Source organism: Protopterus annectens, chromosome 2.part0 (genome assembly GCF_019279795.1).
Source record: "Protopterus annectens isolate FY-2018-M chromosome 2.part0, PAN1.0, whole genome shotgun sequence".
In the NCBI taxonomy this organism is placed as follows: domain Eukaryota; kingdom Metazoa; phylum Chordata; order Ceratodontiformes; family Protopteridae; genus Protopterus; species Protopterus annectens.
The window spans coordinates 229168981-229186327 of NC_056728.1; the positions used below are offsets into that span (position 1 = coordinate 229168981).

The 17347-nt window shown below is 38.6% G+C and overlaps 1 protein-coding gene across 2 annotated transcripts in view; it reads right to left on the reverse strand.

The window, feature by feature from the left end:
• Positions 1-17347, reverse strand: part of TBCCD1 (TBCC domain containing 1) — a 768212-nt gene that overhangs the window by 138336 nt on the left and 612529 nt on the right. For both annotated transcript variants that reach the window (XM_044060684.1, XM_044060685.1), the window contains one exon: positions 11875-12372. In XM_044060684.1, the coding sequence (XP_043916619.1) occupies positions 11875-12372 (498 nt within the window). The remainder of the gene's footprint in view (positions 1-11874; positions 12373-17347) is intronic.

Genomic DNA, 17347 nt, shown 5'->3' on the forward strand with positions numbered 1-17347 from the left:
GCCAAGACCTACATTAGTAAGGATGCAATCATACCAGCAGAAAGAGCTGATCCTGAAAAAAACTGTGGCAGAAGGACAAAGTATTAAAAATTGGAGACAGCAGAGTGTTTGTAGAAAATGATTATTCACTATACACCAGACAGAAGAGAAGCAAATTTATTCCAGCCATCATGGATTGTTTGGGGTATTTTAAATGTGGGAATGGGGGTGAGTCTTTTCAGTGACTGTCATATGCAAGTAATGTAAACAAGTACTTTGTTTTTAGTGCCAGAGAACAAAAGCCCAGCAGACACACCAGTGTCATGAGAATGTACATTAATTGATATATTCTTAAAAAAACATAATTAAATGCTTTCATACCCGATCAGAACTTCTTCAGAACTAATAAAAACATGTAAAACATTTACTACATATACTTTAAAAGACAGTGATGCAATAATAATTACCCAATCACATTCTCATATGTATAAATAATGAAGTATTACTAGAAAGCACCCTTAATAAAAAAAAAAAACAATATACTGAAGATTAACTATAAATTCCTTCTCCAAGATGAAATATAAAAATTCTTAATTGATAGTTATCTATGAGAATACGCAAGGAAATTAGTTTTTATTTACTTTTTAAGCAAATGTTCAGTGGGAGTCAAGAAGTCTGCAGCTGAAGGCAGCTGTACATTTTGCTCTGAGTGAAAATGACAAAGATTCTTTGTGCATATGCAGAGTTGTCACAGTTTACTTTTTCTCACTGCTGTTTCTATGGAGATGAGCTGCAGGTGTAAGCAATTAATCTTGAAAGTTCTAAGCACAATCTGAAGGTACAACGGTGAGCAGTTCAGTAAAAAATAAAGTTTTAAATTATTGGAAGTGAACGATAGCAGCTTCCCTGGCAGCTTAAAACTAAGGTATACACTGTTCTGTTAAATGCATTAAAGATGGCCAATGCACTTTTTCTCAAGCCTAAAAGTTAATGTTTTCTAAAAGCATACAAGCTGTTTTTCACATCTGGGAGGGAAACGGGGTTAAGAAAAGAACAGACATCAAAGTGGGAGCACAGGGTGTATATCATGCACTTTAGTATGGTAACTAACTGTAGCTTAGCAAACTGCAAAGTGGAAAAAGCACTCAAAAATACACCAATAAATCACCAAAAGAGTGCTTGAAGCAATAACTGAGGTATATCCAAACCGTTTACATGAAGTACACACAGAACAGCCGAAGCAAACATAAACGCCTTTACACATTTGGGGGTGGGGTTGTTATAATGGACAGTATACAATATGAGGGTAAAATGAATTCAATATTAAGGGATGACTCAAGATATTCTTATGTTTCCAAGAATGAGTTGAACATAGCCTACAATAAAATTGATAATACAGGCCTTAACGATATGTTGCATGAAGGTCTTATGATCAAAAAATTTAAACATATTTGAAAGTAGATAAACCTAGGGTGCCCACTATCTTTGAAATTCCCAAGACCCACAAAAATGAGAGGGATCCACCTTTGAGGCCCACAGTATCGGCTGATGGGTCCAAAACTTACCCTCTAGCTAAATATGTGGACACCAAATTAAAACATTTGTGGGTTAGAAGGAAAGCTATTTTAAAAGATTCATGGGACCTTTTGAGAGAAATTTCTAATGACCTACATCATGAAGACCTTTTTTTTTTTTTTGTAACTATCAATATTATAGATTTGTTTTCTTGTATACCCTACTCTATTGGTATGGAAATGTTTGAGGAAATTGTTTTTGAGGACCAGGTGTTAACTCATAATGAGAAATTATTGAATGTGTTTTTAATGGAAATGGTTTTGAAGTATAATTTCATATGTTTCAATGGACAATTCTACCAGCAAATTCAAGGGGTGGCAATGGGCACAGCGTGTGCCCTCACCTACGCCAATTTAGTATTGGTGAAATGGGAAGAAAATTACATTCTAGACTCTGAATTTAGCTCCTGTTGGAGCCTCTATCGGAGGTTTCTGGATGATATAGTTATTTTTTGGACAGGAGGTAAAGAAAAGTTTGAAGATTTTATGACATATATGAAGGAAACTACTAATTTTTTAAACTTTACTTACAAATTATCCAATGAAAATTTACATTACCTGGATTTAGAGGTATACAAGCTAGATAATAAGTTTGAAACTAAGATATATAGAAAATCTACCTTTTGTAATTCCTTCCTTCATTATCAAAGTGCACACACCCCACACTGTAAGAAAAACATAGTAAAGGGTCAGTTCGTAAGGGGGAGTCATATGACTAGCTTGGATATTGATTTTCAGTTAGAGTGTAATTTGCTAGAAAAGATGTTTATTGAGAGAGGCTACCCCCAGGAATTTATTAACAACATTAGGATTGAGGTTGAAGAAGGAAGTAGTAGGAGATTTAAACCCATTCAGGGTCAAAGGGAACAAATTAGTGATGTTGAGTCATTTAAGGATAAAAATAATATAAATAATATTTATTAACAAGCAATAATTTTAGAATACAATGGTTTAAATGACAATAATAAAAAAATGTTTTAACAAAGAATGGAACAGATTTGTGGCCCTCTCAGATCTGGACAATATTTCTAATTTTCCCTTTAAAGTAGTATATAAAAATTCACAGAGTCTTAAGAATATACTTGAAAATAGGGGTAATAAACCCATTCACAATAGGAGGAGGTTAGGGACATACAAATGTGGACATTGCTCCCAATGTGTGTATATTATGAACACAGACCAAGTTTATTTGGAGAGTCGGAAAAGATGGATTAATAGTACTGACTATTACAACTGTGAAACAAAAGGAATAGTCTATTTGGCTATTTGCTTGGTTTGTAGATCCTTCTATCTTGGAAAAACCGAAAGAATGCAAAAAAGAAGGATCTACGAACATACTTACGATATGGCAGTAAGGAAAGAAACCAGTGCTTTGTTCAAGCACACAAAGTTATGTGCAAAACCTGAATTTTCTTTCTTCGTATTGGAACAGATTAAAAATGATACTTGGGGAGGCCCATGGGAAGACAGGATACAATTCAGGGAACTGTGGTGGCAAGTCACCCTTGAAACAGGAAATTTCCCTAGGTTGAATGATTATGTCTCTATTTTGCCATTGTTGAAATTAAGACCTGCAAAACTTTAAATGGTATGGGATGTAATTACATTTTTTTTTTTGCCAGGAGATGGCAATGTTTCCTTAATTCATATAGATATACAACCACACAAAAAGAGATAGTGAAACTTTTTAATTCATTCATTTTTTAAAAACACGATAGATATATTTATTCTATTTTAACTATTTAACTCATTTTAATGAGATTTATGTTTTTTAGTTGGAGAAGTGCAATTATACTTGAAAATTGATTTTAATGAATTAGTAATGGCATTGTAATATTTTGTTCTTTGTTGAAATGTCATTTGTCCTTTCAAATGTATTTTGTACAAATTCATTGGTTCAGTACTAATTAACTTCAATATAAATGAATACTTTATTTTGCACTGGTCATCTGATGAAGTCTTCCTACTGAGACGAAAACGCAAATAAATGTGCAAAGGCGTTTATGATTGCTTCGGCTGTTCTGTGTGTACTTCAAATAAACAGTTTGGATATACCTCGTTGGTTATTGCTTCGCATCAAGCACTCTTTTGGTGATTTATAACTGTAGCTTAGACAATGCCTGCGTGTGCAACTGTTGATCTGGGGCAACTGTTCCTATCTGGAAGGTTAAACTTCATTTTTTGAAAAGGTACACCGCTTTGTGCATTTGTTCTAAACTAATAGATTATGCTGGTGGTCTGAAATGTAATTTTTTTTTTTTTTGAGGTTTTACTTATTTATTTATATATTGACATTTTTTTACCAGGAAAGTCCAACTGGGCACAGGTGCCCTTTTTCATATGAGGCCCAAGGAGAAAATCTCCAAGAGTTTGTTTTCATTATAACAAAATGTTTTGAAAAAATGTGACATGGGTTCAAATGGGCATGGCAAAAACAAACTGTATGAAAGATCAGCCTGCCAAACATTAGTGGGTACATTTAAGACAAAAGATGGAAATACACATTCACAAAGCTATCATGTATAATAGAAGGGGCAGTAACTTCTTACCATAATGGATAAATCTAAATGATCTTACAGGTATAGAAAAAACTGAATTAAATTAAGAATTGCACAGCGCAAATAGCAATGCTGCAGAAGGCACATTTGGAGAGAAATATGCATGTGGATTTGATGAAGAAAGGATTTCAGGATGGATATTCATCAGAATATCAGGGACAAAGGAAAAGTGAGTAATTATATTAATTGACAGTGGAGCTCCAAAAGTGACAGAAGAGGGGAAAAAAGATAATAATGGTAGATTTGTGGTAGTAAGGAGTTAATGTCATGTATTTATATTCCACCAAACTGTTATTAAGGAGCCTAAGAAAGTTTTGGGTGAAATAATCCACTTTCAGCAGTGAATATTACTTACAGGTTGGAAATGGAACTTGATTAGCAAAAGGCAAAATATAACAAATGAGGGTAAACTTCTGAAGAAATTTAATAAAATACATGGTGTGGAAGATGTGAGTTCAGTGCTAGAAACTCAGAATTTAGAAATTATTCCCCTAAGTACAATAATTGGGCTAGGCCAGATAGATATTTATTTCACAGGAACATGTGCATTTAGTAACCCGAAAGGTGTGCCTAACCGGGAAAAGCCGTAAGACATAACAACAAAAAAGGTGTGCAGCACAAAATGACACAGTCCACAAACAAATAATCCCAAACAGGTGTCATAGTCAGCAAAAGCATGCAATGCAACCAGTGTGAAATAGTTTACTAAAGCTAAAACAAAAACAATAAAGTTGAGCGGTTTTGTCAAACCCAGGACTTCATCAGAACTAACAACTAGTACTCAGAAAGAGTTTAAACAGATCTTCCACGTAATACAAGCAAAAACCTAATTAATTAAATTAATCGAATAAATTAGACTGAGTTAGGTAACTGACCCAACAAGAAATTAAGTGTACAAAAAAAACACACAAATGTATCCATCCAGTCTATAAAATCATGATGTTAAATTTGTTCCATCACAACTTCAAAATTTATACAAACGTAGTCTGTAAACAACCAAAGAAAATCACAAATCCCCATAAAAAGTACAATCCCCATGAAGGATTATCAAAATGAATTTCCAAAAATAAAAGCAGTGAGTCAGTCAAAATGTTCTTATCGTTCAAATACAAAATCCAAGTACTGTAATACAATACATAAAATAATCCATAAAAGAATCATAGAAAAACATAAATATGTGCATTTAATTGAAAGCTTCAACATACATCCATTTGTGGGCACCTTGCTTTTCCCAAAGGGGATGACTATGCACTTTTTAGCATTTAGCTTGAGGCCGTGGCTCTGGCACCAAGCATCCGTCTCTGTGAGACCCTTTTGGAGGATGCTTGTGTCAGCTGGAGATTTGATTATGGCCCCAGTTTGCAGTCATCTGCGAACTTTGTCAGCCATAATCCCCCCGTGTTAGCCTGAACCTCAGAGAAGTATATACCGAACAAGAGAGGTCCCTGAACTGAGCCCTGTGGGACGCCACTTGTAACTGGTTTGGATTCGGACATGGCACCTGCGATTCTGACCATGTGGGTTCTATCTCTGAGCCAGTTTGCAACCCATCTTGTGATATAGGGGTTGATATTTAAGCTGGTAAGCTTATTTATGATGCCCGAGTGGGGTATTGTGTCGAAGGCTTTTGCAAGGTCCAGGTAGGCTGTGTGGACTACCCTTGCCCTCATCTATGGCTTTAGTAACTGTTTCAAAGAAATCAACTAGGTTTAAGAGGCAAGATCTGCCCTTAACAAAGCCGAATTGGGTAGGGTCCAGTGTCTGGAGGCTCCCAATGTCTTTGTTTATGAGTTCCATGATAATACACTCCATAGCTTTACAGACCAGACTAGTCAGGCTTATGGGGCGATGGTTTCCGGGGTCCGTTGTGGCACCACCTTTGTGGAGTGTGACCACTGTAGCTGTACGCCATTCTTTGGGTACATATCCTGTAGTAAGGCTAAGTTTGAACAGTGACGTAATGTGAGGGTTCAGTTCTTCTTGGAGCTCGTGTAAGACACAGCCTGGCACACTGTCCAGTCCCATAGATGTTGTGTTTTTTGCTTTGGAGAGGGCAGCTTTCACCTGTGCATCTATGATGTCACGGTGGTCACATTCAGTTGGGATAGGCATTTGCTCCTTTGGGGGGGGGAAGGGGGGAGAAGTTTGCACTGAATCTGTCTGCCAGGATATTGGCTATGTCTGTAGGTTCGGTATATTTTGTACCGTTATGCAACAATTCAGAGCATATCTGGGAGTTTCCGCCCATGTTCCTGACATAACTAAAGAAGGCCTTGTGATTATCTTTAGTGTCTAGGGCAATTTGTTCTTTCGAAGCTGGCCTTTGATGATTTTATGAGGGATCGAAGTTTCTTGCTAATACTGATCAGAGATGCCTTCCCTTTTTGGGATTTTGCTCTGTCATGTAGTAGCTTCCTCCTTCTGTTGTATAGCTTATTTATGGCCGGTCCTCCAGACCGGTCTCCTGTTTTTGGAGGAGTGAGTCTTGGTTTTATTTGGGATAGCACGATCCATGCATTCCTGCAGGTGCTCATAGAATGCATTTGTAAAGGATTCTGCGGATTGGGCTGTATTATCCTCTGGCCCAGGGGCTTTGAAGGATTCCACCTCAGTCTTGAGAAGTGCAAAGCTGGCTTTTGAGAAATTCTTTACAGTGATTTCCTTGGCTGGGGGTGGGGACCGGATATGGATGTCCAGGGAAATTTGTTTATGGTCTGATCTTACCAATGAGGGATTTACCTCTGGTGTGGAACATAGAGTCCCCATGTTGGTGATGACCAGGTCCAATATGTTGTTCCCTCTTGTGGGAGTGGTGACCAGTTGTTCCATTGCATTAGAGTTTATAAATTCAAGGAACCGTTGGGCGAGGGTGTTTGGGCTTGACTAGTTTTCCCAGTCAATGCTTGGGTAGTTGAAGTCACCCAATAACATAGTGTTTGAAGAGACCTTCATATTCTCCAGGGTTCTCAGGAATGCCAAGTGGGGTTCCTGTAATAGGGAGGGTGTTCTGTAGCAGACTACAAACTGAAAGGCAGTTTTGCCTGCTGTTAGTTGCACAAGGATGGTTTCCGATGCTTCGTGCAGTGCCACTAACCTGGAGGTGTAGGTATCTTTGATGAATATAGATACTCCCCCTCCTTTTGTGCTTCAGTCCGAGTTTTGGGGCCGAAACGCATGGTATGAGTTATAACCTGGTAGTGCTGGGGTGCTCTCATGAGCCTTGAACCAGGTTTCTGTTACTGCACAGACATCTATTTTCTCCATACTGAGGAGAGCCTCGAGTGCGTGCATCTTGAGGTTTACACTTCTGGCATTGAGTAGCATTACCTTTAGTTTTTTTTATCCTTGGGTTGTCTATGGAGCTGGGTTTGTCCTTTGAACCTTGCCTAAAAAAGGCACTATGGGGGTGGCAAGAGCCTTGGCCAGTATACGAAAGCCTAAGGGTGACAGGTGCAAGCCGTCCCTAGCGAAGCAACGTGGCTTGTCGAGCATGTCATCCCCAGGCTGACAGACACTGGATCCCCTTTGAATGACACCAATACTTTAGCCAATTGTTGAAACTGATCATTTTGTCTTTATACTGTGGCATCATTCTTGATGAGGGCAAGATGCTACTCAAGGTCAGGGTCATACCAGCCTGGGCTACATGGTCTGAGAGCTCCTCTATGTCTCTCTTCATGTAGTCCAGGGAGGTACGTCTCAGATCATTCACACCAGCATGGACAATGACGGAGTCATACTTGTACTTCCTTTGGAGTGACCTGACTGCTTGCGTTATGTGGCGGATCCTGGCACCCGACAGGCAGCTTTACAGTGACCTTCTCCTTGTTCAGTCTGGTGAGCCTAAAGGCTACTACAGCAGTGTGGAATTTGAACATCTTCGGTTATGGCTAAGTGCAACTTACACAACTATTCTTTTCATTTGCAAACTGTCAGAAGTAACAAGCCATAGACTGGAGCAATTAAAGTGGTACAGTCAAATTCATTGTAGTGTTACACTGAAAACCCTAGAGGTAGAATAGCAGTTTTATGAGATTTTTGTGGAGGAATACCACGCGGCAACTGAATTAAAGTTTCACAATAAATTCTGGACAAAGGACCAAAGATGAACTTACTACAGTTTGATTACTTTTATATAACTGTAAATGTGCTTATGTCACAAGTGATAATTTAATAAAGGTGTTTAAAAAAAAAGAAAAAAAAAGATTGCCTTTTATTCACAAGTAGTTGATTCAGTGGCTTAGAGCTGTTCACTGCAACAATCTGATATTTTGCATTATATTTTGTTTCCATGGAGGATGCCATTTTGAACTTATGCTCAATATGGAGAGTACTCACTGAGCTGTCATTACATCAGAAGAAAGAAAAAAATCCTTGTGAAACACTGACAAGAAGGGATGAGCAGGTCCATCTAAGGAGGGAGGACATTCACTGATGATGCTCCCTGAGGGAAGTACCCTCAGATGAGGTCATAGAACGCAGGTGAGGAGGTTGGGAATGAATAGGTTATGCAGAACCCCCCCCTTGCAAAAGTAGCCGGCCAGACCTCCAGGACACCCTTAAGGTCACTGCTGTCCCTAGCCCTAAGGAGAAAGTCCAGGGGAATAAGCATGGTGGCATCTAGTCCCGGCGGTGGACATGTGGCACTGAGTAGATCGCTGCAGAATGATGTGGGAACAGGGAACAAAAAAAAAAGTAAAACCTATAACTTATTTCTCTTGCACATAGAACTGAACTGTTTTGTTACTGGGCTTACCCACCCCATCCAGACTCGCATGTAGTAAGGTGTATTACATGAAGATAAATGTGGGTGTCTCTTTACACTTAAATATGTTATGGCCCAGTGAGTCTAATCTGCTCTAATATTTCATACAGTTTCAGAGATATGAGAACCTTTGTTGCCAAGTACAACCAGCAGTTTTATAAAGCTATATTAGTGATATGTTTTTGCCATGTTGTTTGCAACAAACATGCATAAACCGCAATTTTTTTCAGAATGACAAACTCAGGATATATCTGAATCCTATAACTATAAGTAAGGTATTCTTTTGAAATGACAACCAAAAATATCCATCAGAAAAAGCAGCATTTTTGTCAATTTCTACATTACAGGAAATGCATATATTTTACTTACTCTGACATAAGTGCACATAAATGATATTCTGCTGTGTGCTTCTCTAAATGCTAAAACCTGTGCAAAACACAATACAATTTTTACAATCTTGGGATCCTGCACTGAAAATTTCAAATGCATATACTGAAACAGTAGAAATGTTTCCATTTGAATTTAATGTGAGATTTTGATCAGAACGACATTTAAAAACAGAGAAGATGCAACATTTACCAGTCAAAGACATGTATAGCTTTCAGTCCTCTGCACGTTAACATAAAAAGTTATGAAAAGCATAAATATTAAGTGATGCAACTTCAACCTTAAGAGTAAGCACTTCTGTATAAAAAAAATGTATCTTTTCATTTTTCTTATATGTTGAAATATAAACATGATATTAAAAAAGTATATTTCAATTAAAATTCAAGATCCATCTACTGCTCAACTTTAAGGATAGGAGACCAAGATGCAGGTATGTGATTTGGGAATACAGCAGCAGAGATAAGATTACTATGGGAAACAGTAACAGATTACAGCGCATTCCTTCTAGGCTCCATTACCCATACAAGTCATATTTACTCCTACATTCCTTCCCCTCAGTCTCAAGTAAGAGTCTTTATAGAAAGTGGGGTGCAGACTTGATATTTGCTTGCGAATAGGTTGTTTTGGGGTTGGCATAATGGTTAAGGTGATTATTTCATATACAAGAATTACAGGGTTTGAGTCTCAGCAAAGGGAAATTGGCTAGACATAAAATGGTGCACAAGGGCAACTAGCCTAGTACTTACCTATGAACCTAAAATCGAAGTTTTAGTAACTGTGCCAGTAACATTCCCTGGCAATTTCATGAAGGCATGCTAGACCATTTTAGAAATACAGACTTTTCTGCATAAAACAAAAATAGCACCCCCCCCCCCAAAAAACGTTGGTGATTAACAGTCAGCTGATAAGGGGTTAATGAGGGCTTTGCCATGCAACCATCAGTGAAAAGGTGGAGTGACACCGGCATGGGAATGATGAGCCATTCAAAGGGGAGCTAGCTGCAGAAGGGGGTCAGATGGTGATTATCAGGTCCTATGACTACAGGCTGTTTGCACAGTTCTTCTGCAGGGTGAGAGTGGCACACCATTCTGTAGGCAACGGGCTTCAATGAGGGCTGATGGCGTGGATGGTAAGGAACAAAGCACCACTGTAGATGCCTGGATGGCAGCACTTCTGAATGGTTTTGTTCAGAATGAATGGGCTCAAGTCCAAGGGGAATGACTCAATGTTTGGCTAGAATGGAGGAGTACGTAGAAAAAATATTTCAGGAAGACCCTTCTTTTCAGATGACTGTATTATACAGCATTATGCACAAGCAATGTACTGTTCTTTCATACCTTCCCTTCAAAATCTGCAATATTTTCAAATAAGTCTGGATAACTTCATGAATATTAAGAAATTTCATCCAACTAGTTTGCTAGCGGTTATTTAAGATTTATGCTAAAGACCTGCAAAACAAAGTTATGTAATTTGTGGTCAGCTTTGTTGTGCACTGGCAGTAAATCAGTAATGTGGGTTTTGACTAATGGAGTCTGGAGCTGGATGGCCACATCAGAAAGATATAAGTGAGCAGCCATTCACCCATTCACCTCTCAGTGGGAGGGCAAGCAGCCAATGACCCATTCACCTCTCAGTGGGAGGGCAAGCAGCCAATGACCCATTCACCTCTCGGTGGGAGGGCAAGCACCCAATGACCCATTCATCTCTTGGTGGGAGGGCAAGCACCCAATGACCCATTCATTACTTGGTGGGATGGCAGTCTTCCACTCCATCCTCTTATGCAAGCTTATGATCTGAGTCTACTTAAATAATCAACCATCACGTTGGCAAGGAATGTGTAATGGCATGCTGAGCAAATACACATGCAGTCCAGCTCAGCAAAGCAAGGTACTAAAAAGAGACACCTCCCAACTCCCAGCAAAGAATGATCTGCCAGAGGGCAGGTCTTACTTTTGCTCCGACCACAAGCTGAGAAACAGGGGGCTGAAAGGGTCAAACGGTAGATATTTAAGTTACAGGACTGTGAGAAGAAAAAAAAAACAGAAAAATGCTTCAAATAAAACAGAGATTTGACAAACTCTATGTTGAAGGGCTGTATGCATTAAAAAAAAATAATCAGGAGGATGTAGTTAGGGATTATGACTAAAGGTTCTGTCAAAGATGCAGGATACAGTGATCTAATGATGTCATACTATCTCAAAGAACAGACTCACAGAGTTTCATACACTTCTACAGGCTAATGGATGCCAGAAGAGAGAGAAACAATCTCAGCACAGACTAAAGGAAACAGTGTCAGCGCAATGTAAGGGAAATGAGAAAACAATGTGGCTTTGGGGAGAGGATTCTCCTTGCATTGCAAAAAACACAGAAAACAAAACTGCATCATAATTCAGAGTGAAAATGTAGTGGTAAGATGTTATGGGTGAATGTGTATGAAATGTGTCAAAACTGTAATACTGAATAGTTCAACAGACACAGTGAAAGGAAAGCAATTTCTGCCTTTTTACACTAAAAAAAAATGGAGAGCTCTGAAAATGCCCGAGTTCAGCAGCTCATGTCCTTGTTTATGCTCAGATTGCTGCTGAACTCAGAACAGATTTAAAATACTCACTTGCTAAGGCCTGCTTCCTTCATCATTTTCTGCCACATTTCTAATTTCTGTTTCTGTCGACTCAGAGCTTTTTCATAAGGCAGAGGCAACCCCCCTGGTATTTCTGTGGTATCCCCTTCCATTTCAAATGGGACTGTGAAAATGTGAAATTCTCTAGGTGCCAGCAAATGAAAGAGTTTCTCTCCACTGTTTTCGGTTCCCAGACACATAGGATGGTTCCAGTAGTTGGGAACAGTTGCTAGCCCTGTCCATGCCATATGATCCTCCAACGTGGGATAATGTGTATTAAATGGTGCAAATGTTAGATTCTCATTCCCCGATAAGATTACAGGCCGTGTAGGTGTCAGGGTGTGAAATGTACACATTACAGAGGAGGAAGCAGTCAATCGGTGACAGACAGCAATTACTTTAACATTATCAGAACCATGTATGTTCACTGTAGCTTGCACAGGACCCAAGACAAAGGTGCTGTTTCTGCATTTGTCAATGGTTACAGATCTGGAAAAAAAACCATTATCAGATCAAAAATATGCAAACTGAACTAGAACCAATAAGTACTTTCTGCATATGTATAAAGTTAATCAACTACTTGAAAATTCATTCTTACATTACTAAACACCAATAAACAAGCACAAAATAGAACATTCACCACAAAGTACCAAATGGGAAAACAAGTGAAAATAAAAAGTTAAAAGAATAATAGGTACATTTCCCAAACTCTTACTTCCAGAAAGCACGGACAAATTCATACATACTCAGGGACAATCAAGACCACCTTAAAATATTACAACTGTTAACTTGATAAGTTGACAAAATAAGAGAATGTGAACTAACATACAATTTTAAAAATAAAAGATATTTATAACTTATTGTTTATATTAAGTGCCATCTACCACTTTTTCTTCCAAAATTGCAATCTTTGGGAGGTTTAGGAAGGACAGAGCAAATCTTAAAGTCATAATCAGAGAAAGTTGAGATGTGATAACAGGTGATTCAAATTGCAGCACAGAGACTACAATGTCACAAATGTAGGTCATTGAAATAAAGTCAGACTGAAAACAGAACCACCCCAGTAAAAGAGGGAAGAGCCAGGAATTACCCTGCTTGAAAAACTGAGAAGAAAGCAACAGTAAGTACCACAATGAGCTATAAATATAAGCCATAGCAGTAAAGGACAGACAGTTTAATGTGGAGGAGGCACAAAAAAAAAAAAGGTCCATAAGGGCAGGAAGCATGAAAAAATAAAGCTGCACTCTGAAAAGCCAACAGAAAGGCAAGCCACTTAGCAAATAAAAATAACAAGAAACAAAGTTAAATGCACTGTAATATTCTTTGAAATATGCAAAAAAAAAAAAACTTAGAACATGTAATATGATATTCTAAAGCTGAAGGTGAAGGATGAATGGATTTAGAAATAAAAATTCATAACCTGACATATGCAAACATTGTGCATCTATAATACAGGAAATAAAATCTTTGGTCAAATTAAACATAATTTTTGTTCACCACTGTAGAACACAACGTGTGTAAATACCTTTAAAAAGCATTTCCAGATGTAAGCATGTGCATATAAATAGTGAGCACATGCAGGCAGCAGTGCCATTTTGAAAGAACAAACCGTGTTAACATATATTAGTGTGGTAGTCAGTTTATAAGTTTAAGTTACAAAGCCTCATTCTTCATGTGTTTGTGTATAATAAAGCTGCTTGAATTGAATCCACAACCGTTTGTTTTATCCTGACAGGATGAGCAACATGGTGTCAGAACCGGGATTAAGAGATCAACTTCTTCAAGCCATGAGGTGCAGAGTTGAAGGTGAAGGCAGACTGAGCTGGTTGAGTGAAATGGAGCTCAGACAAACAAAAAGGGCCACAAATGAACTCAAGGTAACCAGAACTTGCACAAATGATTTATTTTGCAAAGAAAATGAAATGGAGCATTTGTAAGGCTCACAACAAATTATTAATCAAACAAGTAGCACAAAAACGGATTATTAATAAAACGAAAGGTACAAAAAATGAAATGTTCAAAACTATGATATTTGATAAAACTAGCAGAATTTATGTGAGGCGCAGAATTACCTTTGGTTTGCATAATGACCATGTTTAAAGTAAAATGGGCACAAAAAAGTATAATGAGCATGCTTAGAGGGCATAACAAACGCAATAAAAGGGCAAAACAAGCTTAAAAAGCAAGGCAACTGCATGTTTTTTAGTAGCAGACCGTGTTTTGGGGGCAAGCTACTATTTTGCATTGGCCGAAGCCATTCAAAGCATAACTAGAGTTGTTCAAAGTATCTCAGAGTACGCAAAGTGCTTGCAGAGTGCGTGCTTTATTTCTGTGTAATTATTTCAATGAGTTTGCTGGGTGCAAAGTACAGTTATAAGTGCAGTCAAGGTACAGCCATTTCGAAAAGTTTCTTGTGTTGTGTGTATTGATTCGCAGAGTGCCACCATTTCAAAGTGTTTCTTACATTGTATAAAGTTATTTCGTAAAGTACAGCCATTTTGAAGAGTTTCTGTGCTGTGTACAGTTTATTTGTAAAGTGCATTCTTACTCTGAGCTTCTTCTGGTGCGTACAGTTTATTTGCAAAGTACAGTTATTTCAAAGTATTTCTTGCACTGATAAGGAGTGATTTCGCAAAGTACAGTGATTTTAAAGTATTCATGTGCTACGGAGACTTGTCTGGCAAAGTGCACTTATTTCAAAGAGCCTGTTGTGCTATTGGGCATAATTACAAATTCTAGCATAAAGTTCTGGCATTTGTGTGTGTGTGTGTGTGTGTGTGTGTGTGTGTGTGTGTGTGTGTGTGTGTGTGTGTGTGTTCGTACATAATTTCAAGCACCTTCACTACTGTGTGTATTGATATGGCAGAGGCATTTTGCAGACCCAGTCCTCTTGTGTTTGATCATAGTATTGCAGAGAATTGGGGAGTATTTGAGCAGGAATACAATATTTTCATACAAGCAGCTTTTTCTGACAAAGAAGTACATACAAGGGCATTCATTTTGCTTACCTTAGCTGGGTCAGAAGCTACTGAAAGAGAGCGTTCATTTGTGTATGCACCAGCAGTATATGCAGGAGAGGGGGAACATCTCCATATTGTGGTACCGACTGAATCAAGAGAGGACCCTGAGTGCTTGAAACAAATTTAGAGAAATGTGCAACCCCAAGACAAAGATGTTACATTAGAGAGGCACTTATATTTTATACAAGAGACCAAAAGCCAGGTGAAACTTTTACAGCATATATAACAGCCTTATTTCTCAAAACTAAAATGTGTGGATTTGGTGACTTGAAAGATGAGTTAATAAAGGACAGGCTTGTGTGTGGTGTTAATAGTGCTGCAGTGAGAAAGATTTTGCTTTGTGACCGTGATTTAACATTGAGCAAAGCCATAGAGATTTGTCAAATTCATCAGCTCACAGAAAGGCACACCAGTATGCTTGAAAGTGATAAGATCATGGTTTTAAAATGCATCTAGAGCAAACATAGACAGCATGCAGCACGTGGCAAGCAGAAACATAACACATGGTAGCTCCAACCTCTGTGGGTTCCCCTGGAAGGACCCATAACTCTCTAGCAAGTTCCAAAACTAGCTCAGTGCAGTATAAGGGTAAGTCAGTAAAACCCAAGTCAAGTCCTATTGTCAACTGTTGTAATTATGGAGCCAACTAGGAGTCTAAAAAAGCTTAGCATTTGGCCAGCAATGCCACACATGTAAAAAATTGAACCACTTTCAAAAGTTTTTTTTTAAATCAAGCAAGTCTCATTCAGTTATTAAAAAATGTCACTCAAGAAAGCAAGTTGATCATATAGAGAGCTGCAATCCCACTTTCTTTTCTATGCAGATGGTACATCAGTGGTCGGTGAAAAGGTTAATGCAGCAGATTTGTTGGCAAAGAATGAAGTATTTTGTACTGTCCTGGTCAAAGTTAAACCCACAGAGCTCAAAGTCGACACAGGTTCACAGTGTAGGAGAGCTGGTGACCAACTTAATTTGGCCAATTGTGCAAAGCTTGTTGCTTATGGAGGTGAACAGATGCAAACCGAAGGCTCAGTAGAGCTTTCATGCTATTCGGCTGGGAATAGTTACATCTTGCAATTTTATGTTATCAGAAGACCTGTGCAGTCATTAATAGGTCTCAGAGAATTTAAGAATGAAACTGCTTTCTTTTACCAAAGAAGTACATCATGTAAGCACATATCCCAGTTCCAACATGAGTTACGCTATTTTCTCGGAGTATGCTGATGTGTTTGACAGGTTAGGCAAGCTTCCAGTTGTGTACGCCATGAAAGCAGACCCAGGGATCAGTCCAGTGGTCAGACCAGCAAGGAGAGTTCCAACAGCTATGCAGGACAAAGTCAAGGTCCAGTCAGACAAAATGGTGCAGCAAGGTGTGATTTGTCCAGTCACAGAACCAACGGAGTTGGGTGCCTTCCATGGTAGCTGCTCATAAGAAAAATTCAGATAAAATCAGGAAATGCACTGACCCAAGAGACTTAAACAGGGCATTAGAGACACCTCATAAGCTTGTGCATACAGTCGAGGAGATTGCCGCCCTCATGCCAAATCCCACTGTTTTTTTCAGTCTTGGATGCAATGAGTTCATTTTGGCAAGTAATGCTTGATTTGCAAGTCTTCACTACTGACTACATTCAGTACTCCATTTAGTAGCTACAGATTCCTCAGGATGCCTTTTAGAATAAATTCTGCCAGTGAAGTCTTTCAGCATGCAATGGAGCAAATTTTGTCGGGCTATCCATGTGCTACACTGGTTGGAGGCTATGGTGAAGCAGAGCATGACAGAAACCTTAGGAAAGTTCATGACAGAGCATGTGAAGTGAACTTAAAGCTCAATCCTCTGAATGTAAATTCAGAATACCAGAAGTTACTTTAGTCCTTTTAGTACTGTATATAGGTCAACCAGAGGAGAAATTATGGACCCAAATTTTAGAGAAGGAGTGTAGAAGTTGAATGGGATAGGATGCTTGTCCCCAAAGGACAAGGTGGTTTAGGATTACCAGATTTGAATGGATGCTTTGGAGCTCCACAGTTGGGGTTCACAGACAGCACAAGCAGAAGACTACAAATCAAAGTGGTAAGAAATTATGCTGAAATGGGGGTGGGGGGCTTATAAAATAAGTAGACTGTAGGATTTTGGATGTAGGCACGTAAGGAGAGCAGTAACATCCATACAGAATATTATATGCACAAAGTTGCAGAAAACATTTTGAGATCTAAGCCATCACAGGAATGGAGGGAGGAGATTTTGTTACTGTAGGGATGATTAAGTACAGGCACAGAAAATAGGCAAAAGGAAGCTGGAATTTACTATAATTGATTGGCAGGGGAACCAATGTGTTGGAAGCAAATAACTATGGAGGAAAAAGAGACAGTGAAATGAAGCCAGGTGTGAGTTTGGACAGTGTTTTGGAGACCATTATGAATAGCTGCTAGGGAAGGCTGAG